This window comes from Prinia subflava, chromosome 11, assembly GCF_021018805.1.
Source record: "Prinia subflava isolate CZ2003 ecotype Zambia chromosome 11, Cam_Psub_1.2, whole genome shotgun sequence".
In the NCBI taxonomy this organism is placed as follows: Eukaryota; Metazoa; Chordata; class Aves; order Passeriformes; family Cisticolidae; genus Prinia; species Prinia subflava.
The window spans coordinates 17822276-17841195 of record NC_086257.1 but is presented as its reverse complement, the minus strand read 5'-3'; the positions used below and the strand labels follow the sequence as shown (position 1 = coordinate 17841195).

At 38.1% G+C, this 18920-nt stretch overlaps 1 protein-coding gene across 3 annotated transcripts in view; it reads left to right on the top strand.

Moving 5' to 3' along the window:
- Positions 1-18920, top strand: part of ATP11B (ATPase phospholipid transporting 11B (putative)) — a 60993-nt gene that overhangs the window by 29794 nt on the left and 12279 nt on the right. For all 3 annotated transcript variants that reach the window (XM_063407970.1, XM_063407969.1, XM_063407968.1), the window contains exons 12-28: positions 934-1131; positions 1401-1559; positions 1836-2008; positions 2372-2440; positions 3378-3451; positions 3537-3640; positions 3794-3975; positions 4697-4900; positions 5173-5326; positions 7982-8084; positions 8329-8474; positions 9301-9360; positions 9639-9766; positions 10620-10758; positions 13971-14036; positions 14314-14417; positions 15024-15189. In XM_063407970.1, the coding sequence (XP_063264040.1) occupies positions 934-1131; positions 1401-1559; positions 1836-2008; positions 2372-2440; positions 3378-3451; positions 3537-3640; positions 3794-3975; positions 4697-4900; positions 5173-5326; positions 7982-8084; positions 8329-8474; positions 9301-9360; positions 9639-9766; positions 10620-10758; positions 13971-14036; positions 14314-14417; positions 15024-15189 (2229 nt within the window). The remainder of the gene's footprint in view (positions 1-933; positions 1132-1400; positions 1560-1835; positions 2009-2371; positions 2441-3377; positions 3452-3536; positions 3641-3793; positions 3976-4696; positions 4901-5172; positions 5327-7981; positions 8085-8328; positions 8475-9300; positions 9361-9638; positions 9767-10619; positions 10759-13970; positions 14037-14313; positions 14418-15023; positions 15190-18920) is intronic.

The window sequence follows — 18920 nt, the reverse complement described above, 5'->3', positions numbered from 1 at the left end:
TATTTACAGCAATGTTCCCTAAAGAGGAAGAACAGATATTATTTAGCTTTGCAAATTGTTGACTGCTTTTATGTTTCCTTTATTTAAAATGTTCTCCTGCACCAATATCTGGTGGAGTTGAAAGAGGTGGCCTGTTTTTTTCTCACCATTAGTCTCCCTTGCTTAATATTCAAATGTTGATAAGAGTCTCTCCAAAGTACAATTTAGATACTGAGATTGTTGTGCAGATGAAAAAGAGATTGTAGTGTTGCATTTCAGGGTTTGTTAAAATGATCATACCTAGTAAAAAGAAGTTTCTCTCCTGTCACATAGATGTTTGCCTGAAATGTGTGTTTGGAACACAGGGATTTCTCGAAGAGGCATAAAAGAAATGCACGTGGTCCCTTTCTTATCTTGTAGTCTGGATCACCCAAATCACTGGGAATGCCAGACACGAACCCTCTTGACTCTTTGCTGTCCTGGAGCAACAGAGTGCTTGCAGATTCCTCTGACAGCAAAGTGGAAAATCACTTGTTTGCCTTCACAATTTAGGGTTCCTTAGAAAAGCTTACACGAATGGTGCTGTTTGATGGAATGGGGAGCACATTCATTTTCTGAGACAAAACTCTTTCAGAGATGGATAGCACAATCACCACGACAGTTAATATTAATTGGCAGATTCAGCAGGGAGACAAAAATTAATGGACGTGTGAATTAAAACCTCCAGGCACAGCTTAAGGCAGACTTTTTGCATCAGTGTGAGGGCGTGTTACTGGGGCAACCTGCAAATGCTGCCTTGTCACTGGAGTCTTGTCTCTCTCGTGTGTACGTGGGACTTGGGCTTCTCTGGCTCTCCCAGTTTGTCATCTTTCATGCATATTGAAGCATAATTAAATCATGATATTTCACCAGATCACTGTGGTAAACTTCACGTTTTCTTTTTTTCTCTTGTAGATCCTGAGATTTATTTCAGATTTTCTTGCCTTTCTGGTACTTTACAACTTTATCATACCCATTTCACTCTATGTGACTGTTGAGATGCAGAAATTCCTTGGATCTTTTTTTATTGGCTGGGATCTTGACCTCTACCATGAAGAAACAAACCAGAGAGCACAAGTAAACACTTCAGACCTCAATGAGGAATTGGGACAGGTAAAAAACATGTTGTCTGTCGGATTTTTTTAACCTATTTTCTACTTAGTTTTTAATATTAAAATTCGTTACTGCAGGCTTTTTATTACTTGTGATATGATTTCTGATTAATTTTAAAATAAGGTATAAAGGTGTGATGGCAGAAGTTAAAATTCTTATATGATTAAAAAAGGTGTGAATAGAAAGTGTGAGTGGAGATTATTGTATCATTTTTCCTCTAACAACTGCATGCAATTCTAAGTTTATTTTTTTGTTTTGCTTTACAAAAGGTAGAGTATGTGTTTACAGACAAAACTGGTACATTAACTGAAAATGAGATGCAGTTTCGGGAATGCTCCATTAATGGCATAAAGTACCAAGAGGTCAATGGTAAACTAACTCCAGAGGGATTTTCTGAAGATTCTCCAGATGGGCATAGGCATGGTTTGGTAAGGCTCTTTGGTTTTCCCACCATTAGTCATCCTAGATGGAAAGTGTTTTATTTCAGAGAAATATTCTTGTATCATTAACATTAAAAACCAGAATTTCTGAATAGTTTGAAGCTTTCAAGTGTCACTGAACAAATAATATTTATTAAATATGTTGAGATGTGATTATTTAACATGAAATACTTGGCAGATTTGTAAGTAAAAACACATTTTTCCTTAAGCGTGTTCAAAACTGGGTTGATACGTGTTACAAATCAAGTTTTTTCTTTCTTGTAGGTGAAAGAGGAAGAGCTCTTCTTGAAGGCAGTTTGTCTGTGTCACACAGTGCAGATCAATGCAGACCAGACAGACGGTGCTGACGGTCCCTGGCACGCCAATGGAATCACATCCCCCCTGGAATATTACGCCTCTTCTCCCGATGAGAAGGCTCTGGTGGAAGCTGCGAGCCGGTGAGCGCTGCCAGGGCTGTGACACAGGGCCTGCCTGCACGGGCAGCCCTGGAGAGGCCCAGGACACTGGTGCAGCCCAGGGCTGGCACTGTGGAAACAGTCAGATGGCAAATACACAACCCCCTGGGTGTATTATAAAGGGATGATCTAAAATATTTGTGAAAACACCTGAGAAATTACAGTGGGCAGAGTATGGTGTGAATAAAATGCTGCAGAAATGGACATTCTTAATTTTCCCTAGAGGCAGAGTACAGTAATGGGGTGTAAGAGTCTCCCCTTTCCTTCCCTGCCATCTTCCCCTCCCTTAATTAACAGGCATTATGTCTAAAGTGATAATTAAATATGTATTTTCTTTACTTTTAGGGTTGGAGTAGTATTTACTGGAATTAGTGGAGACAGTATGGAAGTAAAAAGTCTTGGAAAACCAGAGAGGTATTTGTTTTTTTTCCTTGATTATTTTGAAGGACAGAACTGTAGTGAAGATTAATGTAATGTTCTCCTCTTAATCCTCTCTGTTCATAAGCAAACCTTGCCTTTCCACAGCGTGCTCTGTTTAATGCTTTTCCCTTGATGTCTTCAAGACAGCTTGCATCTTATTCCTTACCAATTGTAGCTGAGATGCAAGAATTTTGTGTGAGTTACTCTGTGTAGGTGTGTGTTGTAACAGTTTGTATCTTTGCCCATTCCTCAAAGGTTGAGACTGTAGCAGAGTTGGAAAACTGAATTCTTTATTCAAGTCTTGTTTCAGGTCTAGAAATTCCCAGAATCAGTCTCATCTGTGTATAATCTAATTAGATATTTTCAACTTCCCCAAAATGAGTACAAATTATTAATAACTGTATATCTGCAGTATGCCATAACTCTTTTTACTCATTTGATCTGTGTCAGCTAGTTGGCAGTACTTTGAATTTAAATGTCTAAAATTAATTTTCTAAGCTAGTGGTAATGTAACAAAAATTAATCCACTTACCAGGGACACACACTTTTTTGACAGTCTAGATTTTTTACAAATTTGTCAGAAACAAAATGTAATTTTCAAAGTTATACTTAAAGTAATGACAGAAGGATGAAGAAATAGATAGGATCTGCTTGTAATCACCAAATGTCAAGTTAGTATTCAGAAAGCTATTCCTGTTGGTAGAAGAACCTTTTCTTCTTACAGAATGGAATTAAGCATATATAAACTGATAAAAAACAATGAACAGTGATTGTTGTTCAGCAGTGGTAGCATTGCTTTCGAAGTTTCTATACAAAAATGACACTTTGAGGAAAGGTCTGTGGTGTAAGTCTATTTATAAGTAATTATCTTTGGAAATTTATTTCTAAAAATGTTTTCTTCTTGTTCCCTCTTTTAAAACACAAAATACAGGTATAAATTGCTTCATGTTTTGGAGTTTGACCCAAATCGCAGACGAATGAGTGTCATTGTAGAGAGTCCCTCAGGTAGGTGGTCAGAAATTGCACAAGCAGCACTTGAGAACTTCTTAAACAGCATTATTTTTAATTTTGGTTCTATTTGACTTTGTAGGGGAGAAGCTTTTATTCACAAAGGGAGCAGAATCTTCCATTCTTCCTCGTAGTAAGAGTGGAGAAATAGATAAAACAAGGATACATGTGGATGAATTTGCTTTGGTAAGTGTATGTGCTTGCCCAGCTCCCAGCCTCAGCTGATCAGAAGAAAATTCACGCAGTATAAATTGTGACTTGAAATGAAAAAATTGCTTGGGACACCTTGTTAGATCAGAATCTTATCTACTCTGAATGTAGTCTTTTATTTTCTTGCAGAAAGGCTTAAGAACTTTGTGTGTGGCCTACAGAAGATTCACCCCTGAGGAGTACCAAGAAATTGGCAAACGCCTTCATGAGGCCAGGACTGCCTTACAGCAGCGGGAGGAGAGATTGGCAGACGTGTTCAACTTCATAGAGAGGGATCTGGAGTTACTTGGGGCTACAGGAGTAGAGGACAAGTATGCCATGGACTTACTGATATCTACACTCAAACCCAGCAAGGATTTGGGGTTTATACTTGAAATATGAAGTGTGAAAAGTTCTCCCACTATGACCAAAAGTTCTGTGCTATTCTTATTTAGTATATTTACCTTTGGATTGAGGCACATTCAAAACAAAACTTGTACCAACTGATTCTGTTGTAATAATGGAGATGTACAGTATCTTACATCAGGAGAGATTTCATGTGAAATGGAATAGTTGCAGCAAATATTTAGTGTGACAGCAAATTCCTTGGGAAAGCTGCTACATACAGCCCCTCTGCAAAGCATTCTGCTTCTGCCTGTGCTCTGTAGGTCACAGGGTGTGTTGTACACTGTGGTGAGCACATGGGGCATGAGAAGCTTTTCATGCCCCACAGTAGCCAGGAATTATTGTGGACTGTTTCAAAGCTTCTCAAATGCAGTGATGGTGCCTAGCTTAAATCAAGGTATGCTTATTACAGATTTTTGATCCCTTAGCAGAATTGAAGTTTAGTTTTTGTTTCATCAAGGCCTTTGTTTTGTTGCTGGTAACAGAATATCATCTGCTAGACAGATTCTCTGAAAATACATGTAAAGTTGGAAAGGCAGACTTAACTCACCGTGACAGTGGGGTTACTGTGCTGACATGGAGTTACAGTATGAGATCTTTTGTTTGTGAAGTGTTCAGTTGGTTATTTAAGATTTTTCTTGTTTCTAGGCTGCAGGAGAAAGTCCAAGAAACTATAGAAGCCCTCAGGCTGGCTGGTATCAAAGTGTGGGTGCTCACTGGAGACAAGCACGAAACAGCTGTCAGTGTCAGTTTATCCTGTGGACACTTTCACAGAACCATGAACATCCTTGAGCTTGTGCAGCACAAGTCAGACAGTACCTGTGCAGAACAGCTGAGGCAGCTAGCCAAGAGGTAAAATACCTGGGATGACACTATCTCAGTGAGGATCTTAGCTTGGGTTCCTTGCATTTTTAAATTTTATAGCAGTCTCTTTGATGCATGTGCCAAACAAAGAGGTTGTCTTTTAAAAAAAATTATTTATTAGTATCATAACAGACTGGAAGAAGTAGTCTGTCTGTTAGATTAACTCCTTTGCTTATTGTCTGACCAACAAATAGTTTATAGCAAAATTGCAATTTTACCATTAACACTGCTACAAAGTCAACGTTTTTGTCCCCGAACAGAATAAAGGAAGACCATGTTATCCAGCATGGACTAGTTGTGGATGGGACCAGCCTCTCTCTTGCACTCAGGGAACATGAAAAACTGTTCATGGAAGTTTGCAAAAACTGTTCTGCAGTGTTGTGCTGTCGCATGGCACCCCTTCAGAAAGCAAAGGTAAGTGAGAATGTAGTCAGGATTGCCTTTGAAGTATTTTTATCATGCTTTGAGGAGGCAAGGATTTCTGAAACTGCTTTGTTTGTTTGTCTGACCCTTTTTGTGACCTCTGCATCCTTGTTAAATTCAGATCTAGAGTAGTTTGCTCAGAAGTTTCTACATGTGTGTTTGAAAATTTGCAAGTGGATGGAGAAATCAGAATACTGCCACCAAGCCCTTCTTCATTCTGCCTCTTGAGTGTTCAGTAAGGCAGCAGCTCTCCCCATCTCCTGCATGCTTTTGCCTTAGCTGCTTCATCACTTCTCCAAACCAAAACAACTAAATTGAAAATTCATGAACCTGTAAGGAGAAACTGTGTCTCTCTAAATACTTTAAAAATACCAAGTTTGACGAAGAAGTAAAAGGGAAGGGAAGCCAAGGCGTAGTCTCCAGGAAAGGTTTGCTTTGATAACTCTCTTCTAATACCATTTTTCCTTCACTTCTACTGAATTTTACTCAAATACATGTTGGATAAGATTCAAATTCAGATTTTTTGATTTGTTTTTTTTACTCCAGAAAGCTAAGCTCTGAAGGACTATAATATTCTTTCCTTTTAAAATTTTCTCTTCATGAAAAGACATCTCTTTACCTTAAAGCACAACCACTAGGAAACCCTTCTGTGAGGTATTTAGAGGTTCAAGAGGCAGGCTGTTTTACTGTAACAGGAGTGTCCTGTTTGGAGGTCACTCTTCCTGCCAGAATTCTCATGCAGTCTTTAGAATCACTTCGGTATATAACTGTTCACCTGGTATAGTATTAGCTGCAGTAAAATGTTGGAAGGAAGTTGTAGCTACACTGAGTTAACCAATGTGTTGGATATGTCTACTCTGTACATTCTCTGAGCTGAAATTCTTGCCATCCTCTCTCTTTAAGGTGCAGTTATTTGTCAGTGTTGTGTCCTTGTTCTTATATTGTCATTTAACTTGATTTATAATGTTTTGTGCTGCTTTCCTTAATTCCTCTCCTCACCAGCAGATAGTGGAGATTATTTCCTGTCTTGAGTCATGAAGTACAGTAAAATGTAGTTCTGATTGCAGTGAATTTTTAATTTCAAACATTCGAGTATATAAATCACCAAGACAAATGCCATACAACATGAGGGATAGGGAAGGAAGTGCAGGCCAGTTTAGTCTAGTCTTGCACATTATTTTTTGCTGTAGGCAACCTTTTTGTGAGGTTTATTCCAAGATTAGGCTGGAACTCAGCTTAATATTTCCTGCATCTTTAATTATAATGCGTGTTAATGTATGGTTAGCAGTCTCACTACTAATTTTGGTATGTTTTATGACTCAAAACCTTTTTTAAACATCATCATGTCAGTCATTTGGAGCTGCTGCTGATTGCTGCTGCTAAAATTTGCCAGAGGGTTTGTCTTGACCTTTTCACATAGATGTTTGTCTGTCCAAATTACCTTGGGCATCTCAAGAGGACTGATCTGGGTGACGTCCTGCAGCCGTGTTACCTCTCTGAGGCTGCTTCCTAGGACCTAATGCTAAATGTACTTGAAATAATTACCCCTTAGGAATGGGGAACCTTTAAACTTGGATATTAATACCTGCAATTAGGGAATGTATTCCCACAATCAGGTGGATTTCTCTGAGCTATGGACTGTGTTTAATCACTGTTGCATTCCTCGTGTGAAGTGAATTCCCATTCCTGTGAATCAATGCCCTGACACTGCTGGCTACAACTCAATTACTCCAATACAGTTTCTTGTGTCTGCTTAACCTCATGCAGTTGCTCCGTATTTCCAATTTGGGGTTTCTGGAACTCAAGGGAGAAAATGTTTTTTCATACATGCTTATTTTCTTGGTTTTGGAAAGCCTCTTGAGATCTGCCTTCATACCTTTACCTGCAGCCCATTTACAACTGAATTAGTGAAGCTTCTGCTTTAACCTGGAGCTCTGTGGGAGGTTAATGAATCACTAATTCTCCTTAACCAAAAGCTTCATCTAACTAACTTCTCTGTATTTACAGTGTTATTGACACTTACATTGATGATCTGGTATCTGCTCCTCTTCTGAGTATTTTAGGGTCTTGCATGTCAATAATTTTTTTCCCCTCATTCTGTCATACCTTCTTCTGTTCCTTTGTCGGTTGAGAATTCCCCTCAGTGATATGAAGTTGCTTTAGAAAGCAGCTATTTTCCTTAATAACAGCATATTGATCTTTTAGCTAATGCATTTGCTTTTTCAAATTCTTCTTTCAGCTGGATTAGTTCAATTAATTATAAATATGAAGAATCCATTACAGGACATTAAATCTGTATTACTCTATAACAAAATTTTCAGTTCCAAGTTTTACTTGACTTGACTTTGTTTTGTATAATAAAGCACCAAACTAAGAGCTGTAAAAGAAGATTGAAATAAGAACAGGAAAACAGGCTCAAGGCAGATACAATATTTAAATCAGGCTTGTGCTCCAAAACAGGCAAGTTTTCTAAAGAAGGAATTAATGTATGCATGTGATACGCCAGAGCTGTTTTTTTGCCCAAACATGCATGTTCATAAAACATATCAATTATATCTACAGATAGGCAGATAACTGAGATATTTAGAAAATGCTGAAATGTGGGTAGACTGTTTAATGTGAAAGTGTTTCATTTTCTTTTTCCAGGTGGTTCGACTGTTAAAAACCTCTCCGGAGAAGCCGATAACGCTGGCGATCGGGGACGGTGCTAATGATGTGAGCATGATCCAGGAGGCTCACGTTGGCATAGGTACCTTCCTTCTGTCTCCAGCCACTGGGGCTTCTTTGTTTGGATCAGCATCAAATGAGCAGCTCCCTGTAGTTCTGAGTGTGAGGAATAATATCTTCCTTTGCAACAGAAAGCTGCTGAAGTCCTTACAGTGTTGAAGTGTAGGAAAACAGAACTGTACATTCAGATGTATGTTGTGGGTTTTTTAAACTTCAATTTTTGTTATATTAACACTGTTTTGTGTTTTGTTTCCCAAACATTACAGGAATCATGGGCAAGGAAGGAAGGCAAGCTGTAAGAAACAGTGACTATGCAATAGCACGGTTTAAATTCCTCTCCAAGTTGCTTTTTGTTCATGGGCACTTTTACTATATTAGAATAGCAACCCTTGTACAGTACTTTTTTTATAAGGTGAGTTCTTTTCCCAGCAAGAAATTTATTTCAGATCTGAGATTTTTGTTGGTATCAGGTTAAATATCTCTGTTTAATATCTCTGTTTAAACATATTTTCTGGGCTTTTATGTTTAATATTTTACAAATATAAATGCAGTAGTTTGAGTGTGAAATTGTTTAGTCTTTCCACCTAGAAATAGGCCTTAAATACCACAGTGAGTTTGTCTAGGCTGAGAGGCTGATGTGTTTGTTTTCTCAAGGCAGGGTGGTTGGTTGGTTGGTTGGGGAACTTTGGGTGTTTTTCGCTTATTCATCAGTTTTTGTAACAAGTCAAAGCTCACTATAGTTATTGAATTTTATCTGGGATTTCAGCATTGGCTCCCAGGTCCCTTTTGAAGTCATTTTCTTTCATTTAAAGGCAACAGCATGGTGTTATATTTTGGTTTCTGCTTTGTTTGCTTACATGCAACAAACTCACGTGAGCAGGGCACAGCTTTCTTGATAAAAATGAAAAAAAATCTATTCGGCAAAGAAATTCCTTAAAAGAAACTGAAGGGGAACATGAATGGGTTTTTTCTACTTAAATACTACTTAGACTCCTGTGGTGAGATGTGCTCATCAAGCACATATAGTTAAGTTCATACTTTTTGGGTTCATTGTCCCAAAAGACAAACAAAATATCCTCTCAAGCAAAGCATCTTGCTTTACTTTGCCAAGTAAAATGCTGAAAAGCTTTCTGCTCTCCCTGTGTATTTTTACCAGCTTGTAAGAGTTAGCAATTTCTTTTAGGGCTGTGAGGCATGTACTAAGGATTAATTATTTCCTTCCCTTCTCTTTGTTTCAGAATGTGTGCTTTATTACACCACAATTTTTATATCAGTTCTTCTGTTTGTTTTCACAACAAGTAAGTATTGCATGCCTGACATCTTGTCTATGAAACACTTGAGGTCAAGAATTAAGAAAATAGGGAAGGGTGACACAAGAAGCAGTAGAGATGTTACACTTAGCGAATACCCAGCTTCATTTTCTGTATTTGACAGCTGTTGTTATTAAATTGTTATGTGAGTGCAGCTGTTTTCCAACTACCAAATTCATGTAACTCATCAATCGTTGCTGCTATAAGTGTGCTAATAAATCTTCATAAATTCCAAGGCCAAAAATGCTTTTTGCTTTCCTTTGCAGACGCTCTATGACAGTGTGTACCTGACTTTGTACAATATTTGTTTCACTTCCCTGCCTGTCCTCATCTACAGTCTTTTTGAGCAGCATGTGCACCCGCATGTATTGCAGAGTAAACCTGTGCTCTACAGGTACGTATGTCCTGCCTCAGTGCCCCCAGGGGCACACCTTGTACAGCAGCAGGGCCACCTGCACAGCTCTGAGCTTGCTGTTAGGCATTTGTACAATAATTACCTGTAATTCAGGCATTTTTTAGTAACTGTCTTGATGAGGAAGAATTGGAGTTACATAGTTCTTGTCCTAAAAGTTAATTAAAAGCAGTATTTTAAGACAAGTGTCTTGATATCAACCATGTTACAAGTGAAAAGCATTGAGTACTTGGTGAGCTCACATGATTGGCAGCCTTCTCCTCCATTACATGTAGGAGGTGAAAATCACTCAGACAGGAGAATGGAAAACTAGGACACCGTGGTTAGGGGAATCACCACAAAAAAATCTTTTACTAAGAAGAGGAGTGATTTCCTGTAGAATTAGATGTCCTCCCAGTGGTAGCATGTTGCACTGCATACTGCTTTTTTGAGAAAAAAAGTAGGTATTTTTGTTAAAAAATGTCTTGTCTCAGATGTTTCACTTTTTGTAAAGGTCTTTTAAGCAGAGCAAGGGGTAAGTATCAGGAGATCTGGCTTTTTCTTCCTCTTGCAGTTCCACCTCCAGGGACAAGAATTCTAGTTTTGCTGTTCTGAATTTGACCCATTAGAGACCCATTAGGCCATTGGTGACTGCTCCTTAAAGCAGAGCCAAATCAGGACAGCTCAGAGTTCTTTTTTTTGCCCATGATTTATGTATTCTTTTCATATGTCAGCATTTGTTAAATGTGTCTTGGTGTAGTTGAAAGTTATGTTTATTCAAAGCAGTAGCAGTCATGCAGTGTGGATAGCTGCTGGTTATGGACAGTATGAAACCCAAAATCTGTTTTATTTACAGAGACATCAGTAAAAATGCTCATCTGGGGTTTAAACCATTTCTTTACTGGACCATCTTGGGCTTCTTTCATGCATTTGTTTTCTTTTATGGCTCGTATCTTCTAATGGGAGAAGACACTTCTCTGCTGGGAAATGGCCAGGTACAATATCCTGAGTGTTATCCTAACACTGTATTTCTTAATGCTTTTGTGAAAAATCCTCGTGTGTCTGAAAAATTTTGTTTTTATGAACTGCAGTTATCAGAGATTCTTTGTCAGTATTTGTGTGTGCTCTCAAGAGTAACATTTCTTAGCATGGACATTGTAAGGTGTTGTCAGAAAGCATATGTCCCTGAAGAACATATCTTTCAAGAGAAAAGATGTATCATGGTTGTCTTAAACTTTGTTGTATTTTGTAAACAGTTTTTGTCAAAATCTCATAATGTCAGCAAACAAGAATTTATAATCATTTGTTCAAAACTCATTTTGAATTGGACTTAATTGCAATGTCAAGCAATGGCTTCTCTTCAGCAATTGTTACAAAGTTAGGCTGAAAGTCAACAGAAGTCTTAAATCTTCTGCTGAAAATGTTATTTTAATTACTCTGATTTTTTTTTAAATTTAGTGGTGCAAGCTGCTTTTAAATTATGCTTTTTATTCAATAAATGTTTTTAAGGCAAAAACTTAATGAAATCATCATACACTAATTTGACAACACTTTCTATTTTAAAGATGGTAAAGTTCACAGGAAGAGTCTTTTACAAAAAAACTCTAAAGCTCGAATAAAACCATTACAAGTCTGTTTCCTTATTTCCCAGGTTCTGAGTTAGCTAACTCAATTTAGAACAATTAGATACGGATTTAACATGGGTAGTAATGGAAAAATACATTTGCTTCTCATTATGCCATTCTTAATACTTGCATGAAGAGCTTGCCAATTCTCACAGTGCCTGGCAGAATTGCAGGTTGTGGCACAAGGGACAGAAGCAGCCTCCTGCTGAATTCCCTTTGTCACCTGGTGCCAGGGAGTGGCGTGAGCTCAGGATGTCCACTCAGGAGTGCAGGGATGCACAGACAGATCAGACTGGGCCTGAGGGGCTGCAGGCAGAGCTGCTGGCTGGTCCCTGCAGAGGGAGGAGCAGTGAAGGGGGGTGGTGCAGCCACCTGGAGCACCCATTCCATCCTCAGATGTTTGATAAGAGTGTTAAAATAGGTGTGCGTTAGACTGAAATGTCTCTTTCCAGCTGAGGCATGAGTGTGCCTCACAAGCTGTGGTGTTTCAAATTCCTGTGAGCTGGTAAAGGTCCTTCAGCACTCTTGTGATGAGGTAATTTTAGACTATGAATCAGTGTGTGTGGTGCATCCATCTTCAGCTGTCAAAGCACCTCACTTCAGAATTGCTTACTGAATGTCCACAGGGCAGGAAGAGACTTCTTCCATTGTATTTGGTAAGAGCTGTTTGGTTTGGGGAATTGGCAGCTGCCCTTTAGCTTCTTATGTGATATGACTTCAAATAAATTCTAAGACTTTTCTGGGTGTTAGTTACTCTGCCTACTCTGCTAAAAAATGGTGATTAGAACTGGTAAAAATGTCTTGCAGTGAAATATCTGCATTGCATAATGGCAAATTTAACGTGTGCCTGGAAAAGCCAAAATTCAGGGCAAGAGGATTTTGTGCACTGCTGAAGTGCCTTTTTGAAGTCATCAGGAATTGATCACCTGTACAGACCTGTGGCACAGGGCAGGGTTAGTGCAAGGCCTCACGTTTCCATTCCAACTTCTCAGTTCAGAGCACAGCAGAATAGAAGAGATTGTAAATAATTTGTTAATGCTGGTGCTTTGTTGGGCTTACCTCAACACATTGTGCAACAACTTGATCTTTTAGTTCTTTTTTCTCCCCCCTTTTTCATGCTGTGCATGTCGTCAGATATTGAAACCTAACAGGCAAATGGTAAGAGTTTAGAAGAGGAGGAGATACAAAATATTGTATCTGTTACTTCATAGGATTAAAGGATGCAGCATCCACAGTGTAAATGTGTTCAAAAATAAAATGGTGGCAAGAACCTGTTGGTGTTTTTGCGTTCTAACTCTGTGACCTTTGAGAGCAGCGTTAGCAAAGACACTTTATTTCACAGGTCACTCAGGAGAAGCTTAGTTTTATTTTTAAGATGAATATTGCAGCAGTTAACAACAAGCACGTTACTTGTTAACCATGGCTGTTGGTAGGACAAGTAAATCCAAGGCTTCAAGAAAGCATATTATCACAAAGATCTTTAAAATTATGAGTAAATCCAGACTCATGGCTGCCTCAATTTTGTACCTTGTGTGTAGATGAGAGAAGCAGTTGTGAGATCTGGCCTCAGGCTGTTGGGATGTTTTTGTCAGAGCTCTGCAACAAGAACTACAACTGTGTGAATCCCAGTTCGTGCCCCTGTGCTGTACTGACACGTCAGCTCTAGGGTGACCCTGGCTGCCTGTCTGCATGTGGTCCCTTCCTCCTTCCTCCTTGCTTGCCTAATCTGCTACCAGTAAACACAGAGTTGAGGATTTGGTCATTTTTCAGTTTGTCAGTGGCAAAAGCTGCTGTGAAGCAGCGACATCTTCCCTGTGATCCCCCAGGCAATTCCAGCTGGACCTGGTGTAGAGTGGCAGCCCTGAGTAGCATGTGTGTAGATAGATACAATCTCAGCATCCCTGCTTCATTGTCAGAGCTGAGATTTTATTGTTGTAGACCTTGTTCAGAGTTTTGATAGTTTAATTTATGTGCACAAGAGAATACCAAAGTGACAGATTTCAGTGTTTCAGAATTAGAGCCTAATTTTGTCTTTATTAGCCTTGAAACAAAGTGTCTTTTCCTTAGAATTTTCTTTGTAAAATACAATGGCACCATTATTTTTGAATTGTAGAATTGTGCTTGGGGTTAAAAGTGAATCTTCATTTGATGCTGCATGTTTAAAATTATCTGGAAATGTTTAAACTCAAAAGTGTTTTGCTCTTGAAGTGAATACCTTCTGCCCAATATTTCCTTTCTATTGGACGCTTATAATTAATTGATCAAATTGGTGTCTTCATTTTCCTGTCATTTCATATTACTGTTTTGGCCTATTTTTTTCATATTTCATGTAGCCTTTGTGGTGATTTGTTTTGAACCAAGAACAAAGATGACTTGTGCGTTGTTAATTTTGCTCTTACCATAACCTATGTTTTTTTCTAGTAGTTTATGTTGTACCTCCTTGCTTTTTTCATGATGATTACTTGTCACAAGCTTATGTCTTACTTCTTTAGTGTAGCTGACTCGAGAAGAATTTAACTTACTGTGAATGCTCTTAACTAATGTTTTTTTCTTCCATGATTTCTGCCTTGCCATTTTCTTAGATGTTTGGGAACTGGACATTTGGTACTTTGGTCTTCACCGTTATGGTTATAACTGTTACGATGAAGGTATGGTACCACTGACTGCTCTCTGGGTTTGGATGGATAGGCAAATATGTAAAAAGCTGTGATTTAAAATTGATTCCTAAGTTACTGATTCTTGAGGGTTCCAGATAAGTGACTTTCTTGTTTAGTTTCAACAGTGGTGGTAGTTTTTGTTTGGTTTTTGTTGTTACAACAATATTTAGTTTGGGCTGGAAGTTAATAAATGTGTTCTGATTGCTATTTTTCATTTTCTGTGAACTGGGTGGAAAACAGAAGCTCACTGAAGTTATCTCTGTTTTAGATGGCACTAGAAACTCACTTCTGGACATGGATAAACCATTTTGTTACTTGGGGATCCATTGTATTTTATTTCATATTCTCCTTATTTTATGGGGGAATTATCTGGTAAGTGATTCCCCCCCCCCTTTTTTATCACATGTAATGAAGCTAAAAAAACACTGAAATATTATGTTCTACCATCTTGCTCTGAATTTTGTTACAAGTTTGTGGAAAAAAAAGTTTTAAGTCTAGACTGGATGCTTGCTTTTGGTGATTCTTTCAAACATTTAAGAAGTGCTGCTGTGCAGTCCTGTTCTCAAGGACACACAGTACCTGTCTCTGACAGCCTGTAACTGTGAAGGCATTTTTAAGAAGTAAATAGGTTCCCAGAGGTGCTATGTAATAGGTGAATAATTGCAACAGAAATAAAGATGCTGGAGTTTGAATCAGTAAAGTGAGGTATTTTTGCTTGTAGTTTGGAGTCAGGAGAGGTAGGGTGATGATTGATTCCCTGCAGCACAATTTAAAATTAAATCAGAACCTTTTCCTCCAGAGTTCAGTACCCTCTTACCCTGGAGCTCATTTGCAGGTCAAGTCCAACATGGTGCAGTTGTGACTCTGCATCCTGAGCCTCTCTGCTTGATGTAAAATGAGATAACCTGAGACAGCCTGTGCTGTACTTTTGTTCCTAGAAGTTCTTTTTAGTAATTGCCACTTCTTTTAACTTTTCAGGCCATTTTTACATACCCAGGACATGTACTTTGTATTTGTTCAACTGTTGTCAAGTGGTTCTGCTTGGTTTGCCATAATCCTCATAGTAGTTGCTTGTTTGTTTATTGATGTTGTGAAGAAAGTGCTGTACAGACATCTGCAACCAACAAGTACTGAAAAAGCTCAGGTAATGTTATGCTTTTTTATCCAACTTGACCAATAGTTACCCTCTTACATTGCTGTCATGTTTAATGCAGAGAAGTGTTCTCATTTTGAAATACATTTGTTAATTTAAAATTGTTGAAGTGAGGACACCATTTTACAAGGCAGTAATGTTTATGTTTAATAATTGGTAATAAAAATAATAGAATTATTTGTGAGGGGTCACTCAGTCTTTTGCATCTCAGCTTGCAGCTGTATGAAGGGATCATACTGTGCATTTTTATACTACTTTATAGATGGTAGCTTACTTTTTGTCTAGGTATTAGAAGTATTAGAAGCTACTGCTCTAATTGTAACTGAATAGTTCTTAAAATGTGATGGAATAATTTTTAAAATTACTTTAGTAAAACTTGTTTTAATTAGTATTTCTTAAATCTCAGTCATGTCATATGTTATGCATTTGGTTGTTGATTCTGTAATTAAAGCTGATTACCCATGTGGCGGTTTCACAGATTCATAGACAAAGTCTAAAGTTATGTGGGGTAGTTGAATCTTCCTTCTGCCTGACAGGCTGCAAAAAATTCCTTTAAGTCATTCTGGTGAGATCAGACTGTCTTTTAGGTAAATGTCTCATCTCTGAGTGTTTTCTTCTTTTTAGAGACAGTTATGGAGAAGTCATCCTGACCTATTGTTCTAATAGTGACTGTCTCTCTGGTTTCAATTTTCAACAGTTTATCTTTTTATACTTATTCTGTTAAACTGAGAAGGCTTCTATCACAGTTTTTGTTTCATTCACAGTTAGCTTTGTGATCAAGTTAATTTTAGCACTGATAGGTAGATTGGACTTCCATCTTCAGTCAAAAAGGTTTTAGAATCTTCTCATCATTCTTATGTATTATATTTCTCATGTAATTTCCACTCCTCTTCAACCACATCTTGAATTTTGGATTTCACCAGTCTGGTTGGGGGCACAATATTCCAGCACAGCAGACATCAGTTCCAAGGATGGAAATAAAGAGTCCTTGGCTACCTTCAGATTCCAGAATAACACACGTCAATAACCTGTTGTCTTCTGCATCTTCTACACATCTGCAGGTGGTGATGTTGGTTTCTTGCAGGTCACTGATAAGAGGTCAATTAGCATAGGGCCAAAAATAGTGGAAGTGAATGAAGAGCCCAGCTGACAGAGCTCTCCCATGCACAGTCGTGGTCTCAAATCTCTCAGCAGCTCTCTGTCCCCCCATGTGCCAGATGGATTTTGTGGTGTCCTGACTGCTTCATGCACGTGGCACTGAGCTCTGTGCCATGCAGAACTGACTGCTCTGCATCAGTGCTGATATCTTTAGCATCTAACTTTGTAATTACTTTGATGTAACTGCACATTGATTTACTTAAATTATATTACCCTTCTAATTTGTGTGTTAAAAAAAATCTGTGAGATGTTCTCTTAATTTGCCTAGGATCAACATCATGCTGACAAGCCTACTGCTAGCCAAAATATCCCACTAGTTCCTTTCCAGAGCTAGAATATTGGCTGCTTTTTTCTTGTCTGGGAATTTAGTAGCTAAAAGCAAAGGTAAATAACCTCTGGCTTTCATAAGACTGTTCAGATAGACCTGGTAAGACTCTGGGTTGTACATCACTGCACTTCTTGGATTAGAGTGTCTGTAGGTAATGATATTATCTTTTTTCTGCCTTCAAAAACTTATGGCAATATTTATCAAACACTCCTTCCTTTCTGTGCATCACCTGTTGCTGCCTGGCACAGTATTTGTGTGGTTCTTGAGGTTTTTCATGTTCTTGAAGTGCTTGAATTAAAACCCAAAAAGCCACATGGATTTTCCTGCCTTTGTACGTATATTCCCTGCTGCATTCTCTTGCTTCAGGAGTCCTTTCTAAAGAATTTTTGGGCTCAGTTTAATGCCACAGCTGTGCAGTCAAGGACACAGTAGGACTGTTTTTTTTTAAGAAGAAATCTTGATTACTAACACCTTTCCTGCAGCTATGGCTTGATTCCCGGCCATGGGGATTTTGCTGTGTGCCTCTTTATTAGATATCTTTTTTTCTTTTTCCTTATTTGCTTTCTATTTTACATTTGACAGAGTCAGCACTGAGTCTGTTTACCAAAATACTGTCATTTCTCTGAAATTTCTTAATTCCTGATGCTGCAAAGTCAAGGTATCTGAAATGGGATTTGACCAGGAATTCTTCAGCAGCCATCCAATGGTTTCTCTTTCTGTGTCTGATAGTGAATTTATAGCTACAAATGTATTTGCAAAAAGAAGGCACCTCTTTGTTCCTTTCTTGAGGTTTAATCAGTTGAGATTTTCTTACTCTTTCTTTAATGGGACAATCAGCTCCACTGGATTTCACTCACTGTTCTTGCAGTGGATATAGCTGAAGAAAAGCAGATGATCAGCTCACCACATTTGTTGTCAAGAAATGACAGAATGCTTCTTTTATGATCATACCTCATAATTTGTGTTTAAAATTCCTAGTAAATATTTTTCTTTCTGTTTCCAAGCAGAGGAGGAAGCTGACTTTCAGGTAGAAAGGGTTTAGAGAGTATCTTTGTCCTAAACACTGAGGGCGATGACTGATGCTACTGAATTCTGTGAAAGTCACTGAAGGAGCAAATATGGAACTTTGTATCTTGTCCTTTTAAATTCTTTTTCATAGTGTAGGTGCACCCTCTGTATAACTGAACATGTTTAATTATTCATTATTCATTGTAGGACTACATCAGTATATTTTCATATTGGGGGAAAGAAAAAGCTTGGTTTATAGTTCCTGTGTTTTTATCATGGCAAGATAAATTGTTACATGATCTAGTTCCTTGTTTTTAAATTGCAGCTGTTTAGGTTATTTGTTTCTGTCTGCCATCATTTAAATTCTAAGCTAATCCCAGGAGCAGTGAGCAAAACACATTTCTCAGCTGAAAATTCTTGCCCCTGTTATTTTAATTTTTCAGTAATTTTTGGAGTTTGAGTTACCTGACTTAGAGCTCTGAATTCACTGTATTTGTAGGAATCTGCCTTACCTTGATTTTATATCTTTTTGTTAGAATAAGGTGATAGCATCAAGTGTGAGTTTGCCTCTGATCTGTTAGATGTTACATGTAGCTAAGTTATTCATAAGAGAGCAGAGAAATTCAAGTGATATGAGAATTTGATTTTAAATGTAAGTATTGTTCTGTCACAGCAACTTAAATCTCAGTCATTCATTTTGCGAAACTAAAAATTAAAAATTTGACAGGCAAGCATGAGTTGATTTTTATAGAGGATGAGCTTGGTTAACTTCATGTTCCTTAATGCACTTAAGGTGAATGTGTGTTACTGTATTTTATTTTAGTTTTGCTGCGTTTCAAGGGGTTTTTGCTGGCCTAAAGAAAAGCTGTCTTATGTTTCACTGAGGTCAGTTGCCCTGAAGCAGCTTTTGGGCAACTTCCTAATATAGGTCTGTTACAGAATTATACAGGAGGAATTGGACAGTCAGGTAAACATGAATAAAAATATAAATCTTTGGGTAAAGATAACTCACAGCACTATTGAGGGGAGAAAGCAGTACAGAATAAAGGTGTGTGGTAAAGCACAGATGTAAAAGTGTGTAGGCCTTTTCTCTCAGTTTGAAAACAAAGGTACTTTGAGAACGGTCCTACCCAACAGTGACTGGCTGTGATGGTCCCAGGAGCTGTCTCGAAGGTACTAGGCTTGTGTTCTGTATATGATGTGTATTCCACTTAAATAACAATGTGTT